The following is a 15,349-nucleotide window of genomic DNA, read 5'->3' as shown; positions in this document are numbered from 1 at the left end:
TAAATACTGAGTTGCATGCAAATATTCTGATACCTGAGCTAGTAAAACAAATAGCGAGATCAAGTTATTAGTTGACTATGCAAATGGGACAGAACTGTACTAGTCCTTCTACCATAGCATTAAACTTAAGAGTTCCAGTTGCCTAAAGATTTACAGATCATACTCTAGAATAAATTACTCCATTATGTAGTTACAAACTCTGAATTTGGTCTAGCACATTATCCACTGCCATTGTATAGCATTTTAAAATAAAAAAAAAGTCCTGCTAAGAAGTTGTGCCATATTAGATCAAGAGCCTTACAACAGCATATGCACTTTGATTAAACTTGTGTTAACAGGACCTGGTCTCATTCTTGGAAAATGAGTTTTGTTAAACCATGTTTTATGTGGTTAAATGATTAAAGGAGACAATAACACCAGTGGAAACTTGATTTTCCCTTCTCTCCCAAGTTTTGCCTAGAACTGATATTAGGACAACATGTAGCTGACAAGTGGCAATTTCTGGTTAATAACCTAGCTTATGTGACCAATCTCCTATAATTCCTCTAAAACAAATTAAATTGAATTTAAAAAAAATAAGAAAACCAGCAAGCCAGCTATCCTTTCTGCCATATCTTTTATACTTGGATTCAATCTTTAGCAAATAAGGCTGTTCAACTGTCTCAGGGCTGCAGAGCTCTTTTCAGACTTTCCTGTTCTTATTTAAGTAATGGCCACCCTAAACAAAACAAGGCAAAGTATAGCCAACTTAATCTTGAAAAGGAACCTTTGCTTTTGTATCTTGTTTTGACAAACCTCTAATTTTCATTTCAAGAAAACTTGGTTCTGTTGCAAGTTTACAATGGCAGTAAACAAGTGAGATGGTTCTCAGTATTCATTCCAAGAATAAAGGATCCTTGCCATATAGGAAACCTAAAAACTTATGTCTCCTTCTTTGAAGTGCTCACAAATCAGTTTATCCTTCTGCTTTTGGAATGTTTTGGGGCTCCTTTTGGTGGTGGGGGAGACCGTATTCACTATTCACAAGTAGCAAAGACCAAGAAGTGCTTAAAGCAACTCACAGGACTAAGCAAAAACTTAGGCTGATATGGACATTTAGTCTGCTTTTATATGACTAATAAACAAACATAGGAATTTGGTTCTTTGTGGATTACTTATGTCAACAAGGACTAACAATTACTGCTAGTGCTAAGGTTTGGCACCACAAACGAATGGGCATTAGAGACCTGAAATTGTTTGGCACCACACTGCAGAACAGTATATTGCCACCAACATATGGAATTACTCTTGGATGAAAAACTATCACCTAAAGAGACATGCAGTTTTTATAGCTTCAGTTGTATGCACACTTCTTTCTTCATCTAAATTTTTACTGAAAGATTCAAAGTCAGTTCTTGAGTCGCAACATGGGGTTGCTATGATTCTCAGAACCATTTTATTATAACATGAAGAGGGCTCGACATTGCAAGGTTAGAGACCTGGTTGTGGCTGATATTAGCAAGAGATCATAGATATGCAAGTACTAAGGCATACGAATATTTACTTTGTGAAAGATTAAGGGTCCGTTTTAGTGTGCTTTAACTCAAGACAACAGAAGCTGTAAGAAAGTGGTCTCATTTTAATAGTACAGAACTACTTGAGATCTACTGAGCATCAACCATCTTACCTAAATTCATCTTGCTGCTCTGCCAATTGATCCATCAAAATTTGAAGTCGATCCCACCTCATTCGACTGCACTCTTTATGGAAGTCAAATGCTATATATCTATTCGGAAAGAGAAGCATCTTTTAAAACCATAGACATATTGCAGTGAAGGTCTCAAAAAAAAACCCAAAAAACCGCAAAACCCACACACCACACCCACAAAACAAAACAAAAAAACCCCACCACACAAACAACAAAGCAAGCCCCCAGGGAAGAGCAGGCAGTGACAGAGAAATTCTTTTTTTCTTCCTTAGAGAGGGCTTCCAGCAGATATCAGTGGGTTTTCTCAGCGCTCTGTAATTTTCCTGAGATTGCACACTTAGTGTGCATGGTGACAGCTTTTACATTTCTTTACAAGATGCCACTAGTCTGGGGAAGCAGCCATTCAGTTCCAAGTTATTAATTCTAAGTTCTGGCTAGTATTTTTCTCCCCACCAGAGAAGCACAGAGGGGAAAAAAACACATCCAATTTCATCTCTGCTTTTTCACCAGGATTCTTCCACCCTCCCCTCCTCTGAGTAACTGCATCTTGGACTTGTCAGTTCTCTTTCAGAGGGACTCAGGTGTTAAAATGCAACATTCTTCTCTGGCATGCAGCATAGCTCCATTTGATGGCTCTCTAGAAACTTGACACAAGTTCTGTTTGAACAACTAAACTACTGTGCCATAAGAAAATCCAACAGCTACTGACAGGGAACAAGATTTTAACAGCCAATTCATTTCTGGTAAAAATTGCTTTAGAAGAATGGTGTCTGATTCAGGTTTTGCAAATACATATGCTCTGCAATTCACAGCAAATGAAGTTCCTGCCCTGAAGTATTTATAACCCAAAAGTTATTATTTGCCAAGCTTTCAAGACTATTTGTCTGAGGAAAGGTGGCATATATGCATTGAAGACCCAAATACCTCATTTAGCCTGGCAGGCAGATGCCATCAAAATTAACCACACACCCCACCCCACTCCCCAAAAACAATAAAGAAAAGGACTTTGGCAGCATTAACAAAAGTGTCAGTCCCATTTTAACATATACAGAGCAGCAAACATCACTTATAAAAAACCCACACCCTAACAGAATTTTAACATCTGTTTCTACTAGATGACTTTATAGCAGTATCAGAGATGCATATAATCCCACAAGCTCTGTGCATCTTTAAGATCTCAATACCAGCCTAGAGGTAAGGGTGGTGAAAGAACTCTCCTCAAAAGTGGTCGTATATTTAAAAAACGACCAACCATACACACCACATGCCTTTATGCTTAAGTGTAGGATTTTGTCCTTGGACACATAGGAGATCAGTAATACTACCATACAGCAAATTCAAGGAAAAGACAAAGAGATATGGATCTGTGGGAGTTTAACCCTCCCTATGGAAATTCGGCAAAGCAAGCACAGATTGGTTGTAAATTGTGTACGACACCCAAGATTCCCATGAAGAGATGGGATTTCTCTTAAGTGCATTCCCCACTCTCTCTTGGCCCAGTTACTCTGAGGCCCACACATTTAAGTTACATGCTTCCCGCCTCTATCTCCAATAGAATTTGCCCACACTTAGCATTCCCTTACAAGTCAGCAGTGAAACCAACCCCTTCTACCAGAAGGTGGTTCTGTGGGGCCCCAATTTCTCTTTCCAAAATACAGAAGATGGCCACAGTTTTCACAGCATACTATTATTCCAGGACTACATGGCATCATCATGACCCTTGACATCCCTTCTTTATTCTGCCTGGCTCTTCTCTTTGCCCCATATTCTCTTCACAGGCTTACTTCTGTTTAGAATGGAAACTCTAAGGTAGGGGCATTGGTCATATGCAGGTTACTTCATAAAAAATAAAATTCTGAAACAAATCAGGTATTTGTTCAAGGCCCCAAAGCACTGCGATCAGTTTTTGTAGGTCTCAGAGGCAACTCCCAACTTTTAACATAGCAATGTATCATTTCACTTCACACACACCTGACCATTCCATTTGCCATGCTGTTCACCATTTTCGCAAATGTTTGTTCTAGAGGCTTCTCTGAACCCTTCTGGTTCACCTGCAAGGTAAAAAATGGATAGTATTACTTGCAAGCCTGCTTGAGAAAGCTGTTGTTCTTTCAAGAAAAACATATGAAGCATACCAAGTTAACAATCATTTGCTTTCCATAACTAATTATTTGTGAGTCAAAATGTCTTTGGAAACCATCCATCTAGAAAAAGAAAAAAAAAAGAAGGTGTTGACACATTTATGCTACTAGTAAGAACTGTGATTTATGAAAAACCTGTGTAATCATCCTTTTGATGAAATAGCACAGGCACTTTTATAGCCAAGAAAGCGTTTATTGTTCTTTAGTGTGCTAATACATTTCTACTTTTATCCCCAAGTCCATTCAGCTCTCCTTAAACAATCTACATATGCTGAATATTGTGCAGCTACAAAAACCTACTACAAACAAGAACCAGAGAGAAACTACACTCATTCACACTTGGATTTTTTTCAGAATCCAAACTCAAGTCTCAAGGAATACAAGGCTTCTTGTTACTACTGTTTAACAATAAAACTCAATTTAGTACTGCTAACTTTTATTCTTCTGATTACAGATTGTCACCCCTTCACATCCACATGAGCCCATAAATATATTAAATCTCCAAAATGCAATGAACAGTCACATACATGATTTACCGACTTGCTGATCTGTGGCTTTGGTTTATACTTGAGGTTTGGTCTTTGAGACCAGAAAAAAGGAATCGATCCACGGGTCTGCAAGAGAACAAAAATAGCTTAAGACAGTAAGTCTTACAAACAGCACTTGCCAATTAAAAAAATAAAAACAGGCTCATTTAGTTGGTATGCTYCCTTTCTGAACATACTCCAACCTGACCAATTGTGGCTCAGCACAGCATTGCAAGGCAAAAGACAGCCAACCAACTAACCAAAGACTTAAGCCAGTCACCAGTTCGTTATACTGATCTTACCTGAACAAATGATGCTTTGCTCCCCTTGTAATGCACAATTTGTTCCGTTTCAACAAAATTAGCTGCATGCCCTTCTGAATCAATACCTAAGTAGGTAAAGGAAAAAGAAAAAAAGAAAAAAGAAAAGAAAACACCTTCTCATTAACCAGCTCACAGACTGGCCACAGGACAACAACAGGACGTCAGCAAAAGGCTTCCCATCCCTCCTTTCCAAGTACTCAAAGAAAGCAAGAAAATACCACGGAGCTGTCAGAAGATGGTAAATTAAACAAGACTTTGGCAGAAGTTTATCATGATCTGCACCAAATTTAACTTGCTGAAGAAGCACAGTTGTGCTCAGCAAAGACTATAAATTCAAGAACACTTTGATAATTATAGGCCTTGAAATTGAGTTGTTTCAATGCAAAATAAAACAAGTTTTTTGACACTGAAGTACCCACATTTCAGCAGCAATGGTACTGGAGAAACAGACCACTATTGTCAAAAGCGTGCATGCTGGGGCTAATACACACACAAAAAAAGTCAAATCATTTCCTTATTCAGTTCCCAACCTGAAACAATTAGAGAAGACGCTTTCACAGTTTCCTCTCCCCCCAGCCCCAATAAAACTCATAGCTGAATTTACTGCTGGTCCAAAAGGCCTGCTAGACATTTGCGATCAACTCCAATCAAAATCGTAAAGCAATACAAATGCCAGCCAACAAAACCTTTTCACTTCTCTCTAGGAGGAATAAAGAGGAGCCAGTTTAATAAATACCAGAACGTGCTTCAGTTCATCATACAGGTTGCTAGTATTTTCTTTGAAGTGAGGACCTCTTGACACAAACTACTGTTGCAAGTATTTTCTGTTGAAATCATTATATCAGGAACTCCTCTTAAAGATAAGCCACATATATGGATGGAATTTGCATTATTTTTAAATTAAATCAATTTGCTTACCTCTTACATAGTAGCGTACACCAGCTCTGAAACAGCTTCTTCTGGAAACAAGCAGCCAGTCAAAACACTTTCCATTAATAGAACAAGAGTGCATAGTGATAACTGATGAATAATATGCTAAGGAAAAAAAAATCAAGTTTTTCTTAGTTTTTTTTTTAAATATATGTAAAAATAAAAAACAAAGAGGTAAAAAAGATCAAAGAACCATATGACCACATTCAAAGAAAACTGTAAACATTTACCACATCAATACAGTTAAGAGAAAACAACTTAATATTAGGATCAGTATGTGCAACACAAAAGACAAGGTACAGGGTCTGTCACTGACCACAAAAATAAAATTGCTACAATTTTGACAAAACAGGACTCTACAGAATATTAATCTGGTTTCAGGCTCCTATGCATATCTTTAAAAGGACTGATTTCTGAAGTTCTGTTCAGTGCTACATCCATCTCGTTTATAATTTTAATCAAACTACCTTAGTGGCTTCTTGCCCCCACTGCTTTTTATAAAAAGATCACTTTTTTCTCTAGGCTTTCAGAAGAGTGAATATCTTGTACTGTCGAAACTTTGCTCTTAAGCACAACTACATCACATTTATAGATTCCAGGACTAGTAGTAACGCAGACTGGGTTTCAAATCCTTACCCTAAAGGCAAGAACATGCCTGAAGCTGGTTTTGGACCTCTTCTGCATGCTTTCCTTGCTTCCTCAAGGCCTATTATTTGCTTATCTCAAAACACAAACATCTCATATATGCTCCTAAAAGGAATCTCTAATTTCTGTAGATCAAGTTCAGCCTCTGTGTATGCAGCCTCCTTAGAAGTCGCCAGTGGTAGCTTTTTATCCAAGTATGCTTTTCTGCTCAGACTAGGTACCCAAAATGGTGGATACACCATAATCTGGGACTAAGTTTAATCAATGAACAAACAGAAGTCATTAACAACTGTTTTCATTTTTTAAACCTTGTTCTGTCCTGCTTAAAATTGCCTTAAACAAAAAAAGGCATTTCTCAAGAATAACTTCTTCAGATAGATTCATAGACTTTCATCCTTTGGCACTAACAGCCTAAACCCACAACTTTTAAATGAGCACAAGATTGAAATGAGTAATTTTGCAAGTTGCAGTATTGGCATGCTGCACTCTGTTCTATTCTTTGGGAAGTCAAGATACTTATTGTCCTATGGTTGGCTACAGAAAATACATTTTGTTTGCTTTTAAGTGGCACATTTTACAGGAAAATCTAGATTCTGCATTTTCTGTCAAGGATTCAAAAGGATATAAAGCTGCTAAGCTACACATGAAAGCATCTAAGCTATGTTAAAGAACCCACTGACCGCGTACATGGAACATCCTGCTTTATTTCTGCATTTGCACCACTGTTTGCAAATAATTCCAAAAACTAAGAATTTGCCAAGGAAAAAATACATGTTAGCCCTACATAATCGAAAGTGTTCTCAGAATTCATAAATTAGGATATTCTGCTTAAATGATTAAAAAGAATCTTAAAGGATTCTTCTGCTTTCCTGGAAAGTTACTGTCAAGGCCGACACCCTTTAACCTAACACACTTGTACAGCCAGTAATTTCCTGTCAGAACGGTTACTGCTAAACTCAGCTGCTTAGCAGCATTCTCCTCAACCTACAGTCTGAGCAGTTTCCTGCAGAATATTTAAGAATAAGATTTTGTAGCTAGACACCACTCTTTAGTTTCCTCCTATGTCAAGGAAGAAAGGAGAGGAGACGAGACCTTCATTTTGGGATCAATCACTAGAATCTCAAGCTCACTAGAATAAGGAAGAATAATGGAAGAAAGGAAAGCTACCAAAAAAGCCCAAACAATTGTAAATATTAGTTTCTTCCCCCTCCTAAGCATTCAACTTCAAGACTGCAAGGCAATAGTTGGAAAACCCATTTTATGGGTCTGTAATCTCTCTCCTAACTTAAATGGCAGCTTGCTATTGACTATTTTCCATGCAAGAAAAAGACTTTCTTTGAAACAAGGGAAGTGTTAAACCTAGTGTAGTCTTTAGTTGGTGAAAGTCTCAGTCATCCAAAAAAGTCCATTATTTCTCATCACTGCAAGACCAGGACCCCAGACCAGATAGTTGAACAAAATATATTTAAGTTTAAAGAGAAGGAAAAAGGAAAAAAAGTTTGATTTTACTGAAATAACTGCCAGTGGCACTACTGCAGTGCTGCTTAGGGCTCTTCAGCTCTAGCAGCTTCATCACTAGAAATCCAGTCTCTTAGAATTCTTGTGAATGAGTTTCTAAGGCACTTGGTTAGTATTTGAATTACAGTAACACATACATTACTCAAACTAATTATTTGTGTAATGAAATTAGGACAGAGGAAGGTATTAACTGCAGTCTGCCAATTGCAATCCACCCAGCCTCTTCCCCACAAGACTTGCAGAGGCAGGATAAGGATTGGGTTGTTTTGACAGTTCCCTTTTCCCACCTTTACTTGCTTCTCCACCTACTCCCACTGCGCTTTCCATTATACGCGACCACAGGAAGGACTGGAGGTCTGCCAGTGATAATAGCCCTACCAGAACAACTGGTCCAGTCTGCACGCCAGTCCCTGACCATACCTGAGTGGCCTTTGTGATGGAGCAGCTAAGAGTGCCGCGCGAGTTACTCTGACCAGTATTAGCCACCCCTTTTCATACTCCAAATTCAGGAGCACCTGGGAGTGACTTTTCCTCAATCACTACACAAACAGTAATGCTTCCAGGGAGCATTAGACCTACTGACAAGCACACACCCCTTTGCAAAAATAAACTCATGAATGCTTTGCTAAAAATGCTGTTACCCAAAGTGAAGTGTTGGTGTAGCAAAAGCAACTTGCTAGGAGAAGTGTCCAAGGAGCCTTCAGCAGAACTCCTCATCTTTCTATGCATCAACAGGAACATCCACAAGCACTCCTTCAAGTCTTAACTATTCTCCCTTATTTTAAATCCAAAGACCGTGGTAATAATTGTTTGATTTACTTACTTAGTGGTTAGTTAGTACAGGTCACTATCTACTTAGAAATTAGAAAATGCTTACTGAGGGTATCCTTATAGCAAGAGGAAAAAAAATAAGGCTGATGTAAGTGTTCGCCATACTCATCTTTGTTTTTACCCCCTTGAAAGAATCATGCAAATCATGTTTATAAGATTAAACAAGTTAAGGCTTAAGAGTAGTAAAACATTCAAATGAGTTAGCATGAAATGTTCATAGCTCACTTGCATGTTTTTCCTATATGTGAACAAACTACAACCTAACTCTGACTATTCTCTGTTATAGTTGCCAATATAGTTTACTCCCATCAGCAAGCTTTTTGCATTAGACTACTAAATTCAGCACTGAGCTTTACAACATAAAAGGATACATCCATGCATCACTGGTGTAGCAAACCTATGGATCTGAAACAAAGACATAGAACAGTACAATTAAAATATTAAACACTAGTAGCCAAAGAAAATATACATAATGTAATTATGGAATTTTTGGGTAGTTTTATATACTTGATATCCTTCTTCGTTTAAGATGCAGTAATTTTCTCAGAGAAAATTAAGTTCTCAACAAAACCAGAGTAGTATATGTAACCCTTATTGGAAGGGAAGGAGAACAGTGAAATTCTGTTATCATTAAGTGACCTTAGCAAAAAACAGGCTGCTTTGTCCTAAACAAGGCATTTATTCTTCTACAAACACACTAGTTATAAACCAGTACACATTGAAAACCTTTTGGTATGGATTTGCTGTATCATCTCAACAGTACAATGTAAGCTGAGATAGTAGTTAGCAACACAAGTCTTCAGTAGAAAGAATTCTATGTGAATAATCCTTGAAATGCTTGTTCTACAGTTTCTACCATCCTGCCACAACTGAACAATTTGGTCTTTCAATAAAGCTTAAAATTAAGATTTTGCAATACTAGAAGTCAAAAGTTCCAAATCTGGTCATCTACAACTGTTACTATAGCAAGCTACCTTTAGTCAATATTAGGTCAGGCTTCCCCTCATATATCAGTTATCTCCCTTTTCAGCTTCTATGTTTTGCCTCCTACTACTGTTTTTACTAACCAACCACACTTGACTTTATCTTTGCTCTTCCCACCACTGGTTCTTTATCTCCCCAGCATAGTTTGTGTAGCACCATCCAAACCATCTACTCAGTCAGCCCCAAGGCTTCCTTCCTCCCTCCAGAGCAGGCACAACAGCCCTTTGTTAATTCATATCATCACATTTCAAAACAAAACAAAATAAAAAAAATCAACACTCTACAATCCAGCATTTTGGAACAGTGCTATCTAATGTAAAAGCATGTCTCCTCAGGTTACTGAGACAGAAATAGAAACTGTGTATAATTCACTTGGATAAATGGGCAGTACCGATAAAGAAAAAAGGTTGCTGTAGTGAGGACAACTTAAAAAGTTTAACATGCTTCTAAAGTCTCTGGTACGAAGGAGCTTAAATCAGCCTGGCCAATGACATACTATACTCGTGGCTCATGGTCATACATTTTGAATTCACTCCATCCAGCAAATATAAGCAAACATTGTATGAGCGTACATTTCAAATAAACCAAAAGAATCTAAAAATCAGTCTCGCTCTTAATATCAGCTCCACAACCTATTCACTAGACAAATGGATTTTAAAATTGCACTCATGGAGAAAGATGATTTGAAACTATTAAGAAGTGACAAACTGAACTCTGCAAATACTAGAGATAAACAAGTAGTTAGACTAAAAAAGCTTGAGAAGCATGTGGCATGCAGTATAACTTCCCCTTGAGTTAATATTTCTCAGCATGGTATCAGCACAGTACCTTCAAATGCAGGCACTTGCAAAGAGTCAGCTTAACCATGTACTATTGAGGGCACTGGAGTATAGTTGGAAGTTGGAAAGTAAAAGGCTGTCACACTGAATCGTTTTTAACTTACACACACAGTACTTTTGCTAATCTAGAAGACGAATAACAAGTTATGCCAGATTCTGGCTGCCTGAAATAAGACAGAGAATTATAGGAGAATGTTGTACACTTTTAGTACCAAGTGTATTCATTGTGTAGCAATATAATCACTGCACAGAGATTACCTCTGGTTGAGCAGCAAATTCTCTAAGAAGATGCCCATTCCACACAAACCGTGGATCTGCCTGCAAGAAAAAAAAAAAAGAAGAAGAGCTCTTAGAGGCTTTAAGCTCTGTTTAATTCAATATAAAGAAAGATTTATAGCACCCACGCACTAACACAAGTCTAGGTGAACAGATGTACTTTAAGATGGAGCACCCTTTCATCTTATCATTCATATAGCCTCAAGTAGAAAGCTAAAAAAGAAATTAAACTGTTAAAAGAAAAAAGGATAATTCCCTCTAATTTTTGAGGGAGCTGCTTGACCTCAGACATGCTAAGCCATTAACAATTCAGCTGCAATATCAGCAGTGCATTCAAGTATCTGCCCTAAGTAAACAAGGCTTGACAAGATTATCAAAAGTTTCAAGAACAATAGCAAGGTAACATTCCTAAAATGGGCAGAAGGTAAAAACGCAAGGAGTTTTGTAAGTAATAATCAACAATTAAGAACTGAAAGTTAAACAATATTCATAGTTGAAGAGGAAAAAGAAGAAGTTCTTTAACAGCAACACAAAACATCCTCTTTAACTTTGCATATTTCCTATTCCCAATTCACCTTAAAAATGCCTTGAGCAAGGATCTGAGCACATTCCAAAGAGCTACCAGGTTAGTCAGAAAGTGACAATCCCTGCAGAGTGCAGTGAAAGCTATGGAGAGGTGGCATAGGTCTCATGACATGAGGCAGGAGGACAAAGCATTCATTCTGAGGAGGAGGTTAATTCAAGCTCAGTGTTGGAGCAGTCCTAAGTACAATCGTCTGCTAGAAGTCAATCACATACTAGATCTTTTAGTAAAACATCCCCCCGCCCCCCCCCCAAAAAAAATGGAATAGAGCTGCCTGTCATATGGATGAGTCTACGCTAACAGAAATATGAACTTTCGTGCCTCATGTCCTGAGGAGCACTTATTACCTTGGATAATGGATTGTCCTAAAAACAGCTTTTAGACCTAGTAGTCTGGGTCTGTTTACATGCTTCTTTATAGGCAAATCATACTGCAAGTAGGATTTGAACTAGTGAAAAAACCTCACATGACACTTTAGTACACTTATAGTAGCACTGTTTCCTTCTACCACACCCATTAAGAACAAACTATAGACGAAATTTCTCTTGTATTGATGGAGATACCCAAAATTACCATCAACCTTTTGTTATGCCATTATACTGCTACCACAGGAACATGAAGTTACATTAAAATGGTTCTAACTAACAAACATCTCTATCTACTTAAAAATGATCCTCCTTTTTACTATGCTTTGCCTTTCAAACAGCACTCTGAAGTGCCACAATTTTAAGGCAAACCAATCCTTCTATGTCAGCAACTGCTCTCCCCAGCAATAGTACTGCAAGTGTGTTTGATAATGCAAAATAGTCCCCCAACAGACTAAAAACAAACAAAAAAAACACAAACAACCCACAGCTTAGAAGAAAAACTGCGCTGCCTCCTTAGTTTAGTAAGAGACAAAGTCTTGCGACTTCACTGTCATCTCTTTTGCAAAGGAACAAAGACTGCTGTTCACTTCCAGGGTTTCAATATTTCAGTGTCTAGGCAGTTCAAACCTTGTTCATGTTTCAGTGTTCAGTAATTTACCAGGACAAGGATTCTGGAGCTCTGAAGCATAGGAGAGGTTTTTATTAAGCTGAATTTGAGTTTGGCTGTGTGGTTCTGTTGTCTAAGACATAAGGAACAAGCACAGTTTAGAATGCAACATTTGAGGGCCAAAACCCATAAACCCACAGTTCTGTTCCACATTATTTTGAAAGAGAATATGAACAGACTCAAGAGATTTACTCCACCTCAAGAAAAAGCAGGCCATTCCTAAATTTGGGGGGGGGGGGGAAGGGCAGGAGGTTTCTCTCTAGTTCTTGTTGCAATTAGAAATGTTGAATATTCAAGTCAGAGGCAAGATATTTTTTCCTTCCTCTTCAACTTCAACTAAGGCAGACCTTTTAGAAAGGCGTTCTGATCTGCCTGATCTAAAATTTGCAGTCACTTCTAAACAGATTTCTAAAGCTTGTCATTGCTAATAGACTATGAAACTGAGGAAGGGTGGGCTAGTATGCTCAGCCACAATCCCTAACACTTTAGGCAGGGAACTGCAGCACTGAATACATTTCTGTGCTGGAGCATTACAGACCAGCTAGTTCCAACCTTATTCTAAGCACATAAGGAAGCAAACTCGAACAGTAACTTGACTCAGTCTACTTTGCACACTTGCTTGGTTGCTTCCTTTTCTTCTTGCGACCACCTCCTTTTTTCAGAGAACTGCCCCACTACAATTGGATTGACAAGATCACAGAGATGGTATAATTACACAGTTCAGAAACACAATGCTACTTTTATTATAATGATTTGCATCTAAGCAACAAATGTAAATCCATTTCACTAATTTAACTTAATGATTAAAACAGCAAAACCATTTTTAGTTTAATAGAGGACTACAAACTCTTTAGTATACTAAATTGTTACGGATGGTATTAACTGTAAAAAAAGTAGAAGGTTTAAGCTGAAGTGTACTAGGAGCGCAGCTTTCAGCAATATCATTCTAAACCTTGTACGAAGCTTCCTTTAGTTTGTGATCATTTGTTTTGACACCATTTAAACACCAGCTGCATAAACTAAACTTGTACCACAGAGAACTGAACGACAGTGAGTTAGACAAGGATACAAAGCAAAATGAAATCCTTACCCTCTCTAGGAGGCTCATTTCCTGGAACTCTGGGCTGGTGTTAGCTAACCGTTGCAGAGTGTGTGTTAGGTCATACGTTGTTGAGAAGTAAAATCCATCCACACTCAAGACATGACTAATCATTGATAAAAATACCTTATTGTCCTGCAACTGTTGGGAAGAAAAGGGGGGGTGGGTGGGAAGAAACAGCTCATTTATTAATGTCAAATTATCTTATTCTTAAAAGCTACCTCTACTTTTTGAAGCGATGATCCGAACTTTGCTAGTACTCTAGCAGCAGATGAGAGTATCCAGAGAACAAGAAAGAAAGCAAGAGACTGCAATTTTAATACCAGTGTACTGATAACTTGTGGCTACCATACTATAACAGAGTTCAGCAAGTATGGTAGACAGCAGAAAACAGTACTCCTGAGATATTTAATCTGAGGTAACTTACTAGAGCTACTGAGATTAAACTGACATTAGTGACTTCCAAGCAAAAAGGAAGCCATCATTTTCCCTGAAAGTCATTCAGTCAAAAAAAAGAGACTGAATGGTAACAAAGGATAAAACTTACTGTCAAGATTATGCCAATAACTAGGAAGTGTTCTGGTTCAAGTTTTGATTAACCTCATTCTTCTGAAAGACCATCAAGATTTGCCTTTAGCTTCACTGGTCAGACACCCTTGCCTGCTCTGTATCAAACCTACAACATACTCGTTTTAAAATAAACTTCATCCTATTCCTCCCACTCAAAGTTTAATTTGTCCCTGCTTGGTAAGTATATAATAGAATAATTCCATGAATTAAGCAAGACAGATAACTAAACAGCAAAAAGACAGTTTATTGTAGGGGCTATCAGAACAGTAAAGCCATGAGAAAAATTAACAGGAAGAGGGGTAGTGATTTTGTGGACTGGCTCAGGAAGACTGCTCTGTAACAGACTGTGCAGCAGGCAATACTAGAACACCTCTAAAGTACACTAGGCAAGCAAGGCCTTGATTAAGGCCCTCAGAGGAGAAAAGATGGTACTGGATTTCAGGACAAGAACAGAGATACAGCAAGACAGTCTCCTCCCTCCCTCACTGCATCATCCTAAATAGGGGGAAGCATACAACATGCACTTCAAACTCAGTGCGGCCAATATTCTAAGTTGCACGATATTGATCTGTTATTTTGAATGATGTAACTTTTTTTTTTTTTTTAAACACACACATTTATACCTGAATATTATGTCAATTACAGTAGTGTGAACAAATCAGAGAGGAAAATATAGTTCACACCGCTTCTTAACAAAAAAAGACCCCCCCCAAACATAGTTTCATCATCAAATTAGGTCCAACTGTAACAAAGATTAACATAAGAAACCAGAAGAAAAGAAGTCAAGTGAAATCTCCCCACCCTGCAAATCAATCCACTCTTACCTGAATATCAGTTAAATGCAGCATGGTCTTTTTGTAGGAGAGGATGTCAAAGTCTGTAGCTTTCCAGATCACATGACTGAAAATCTCACCTACTTTTTTCTTTTTTGTTATTACAATGAGATATGTGCCTGTAAAACAGAAAGATTAAAGTTAAAAAAATATATATATACACACATATTAAGAAAAGTAGCCTAAAACCATCCCAGAAAACTCAAAATGATAGGAAATGGAGAGGTTTCTTCAAGTTCCATTCTCCATGGGTTTCTAAGGAAAAGAGGTTGAAGGAAAGTAGGTTGCTTAAACGCACAGGAAAAAAGTCCTAAGTGTTGATACTCTTTATGTTGTTTATAGCAATGGTATTTCCGTTTCTTTTCCAGCCCCTGATGCTAAGCCACCCACATCTCTCTATACTCACAGATCATGAACTATTGATAAACACCAAGTTTCAGAGAAATTCACAATGTTAGGAAAAAGGGTGTCAGCTGCTGCTACTACAGAGCAGAGACAGTCTAAAAGTCTTTAGGGTTGCTAATATAG

General features: G+C 37.9%; 1 protein-coding gene across 5 annotated transcripts in view; it reads right to left on the bottom strand.

The window, feature by feature from the left end:
* Positions 1–15,349, bottom strand: part of SACM1L (SAC1 like phosphatidylinositide phosphatase) — a 33,207-nt gene that overhangs the window by 5,645 nt on the left and 12,213 nt on the right. For 3 of the 5 annotated variants that reach the window (XR_003257871.1, XM_026091749.1, XM_026091752.1), the window contains exons 4-13: positions 14,813–14,940; positions 13,410–13,559; positions 10,684–10,743; positions 8,974–9,007; positions 5,597–5,698; positions 4,658–4,743; positions 4,356–4,442; positions 3,823–3,891; positions 3,659–3,738; positions 1,667–1,765 (exon numbers count right to left, since the gene is read on the bottom strand). Coding sequence is in view for 4 of the 5 variants with exons in the window: in XM_026091749.1 (XP_025947534.1) it covers positions 1,667–1,765; positions 3,659–3,738; positions 3,823–3,891; positions 4,356–4,442; positions 4,658–4,743; positions 5,597–5,698; positions 8,974–9,007; positions 10,684–10,743; positions 13,410–13,559; positions 14,813–14,940 (895 nt within the window). In the remaining variant the exon portion in view is untranslated. The remainder of the gene's footprint in view (positions 1–1,666; positions 1,766–3,658; positions 3,739–3,822; positions 3,892–4,355; positions 4,443–4,657; positions 4,744–5,596; positions 5,699–8,973; positions 9,008–10,683; positions 10,744–13,409; positions 13,560–14,812; positions 14,941–15,349) is intronic. The other 2 variants (XM_026091750.1, XM_026091751.1) reach the window with 2 other exon arrangements.

This window comes from Apteryx rowi, unplaced genomic scaffold, assembly GCF_003343035.1.
Source record: "Apteryx rowi isolate R43461 unplaced genomic scaffold, aptRow1 scaffold_920, whole genome shotgun sequence".
Lineage (NCBI taxonomy): Eukaryota > Metazoa > Chordata > Aves > Apterygiformes > Apterygidae > Apteryx > Apteryx rowi.
Note: the sequence above shows the minus strand (reverse complement) of the source record. Positions and strands in the feature narration are given on the sequence as shown.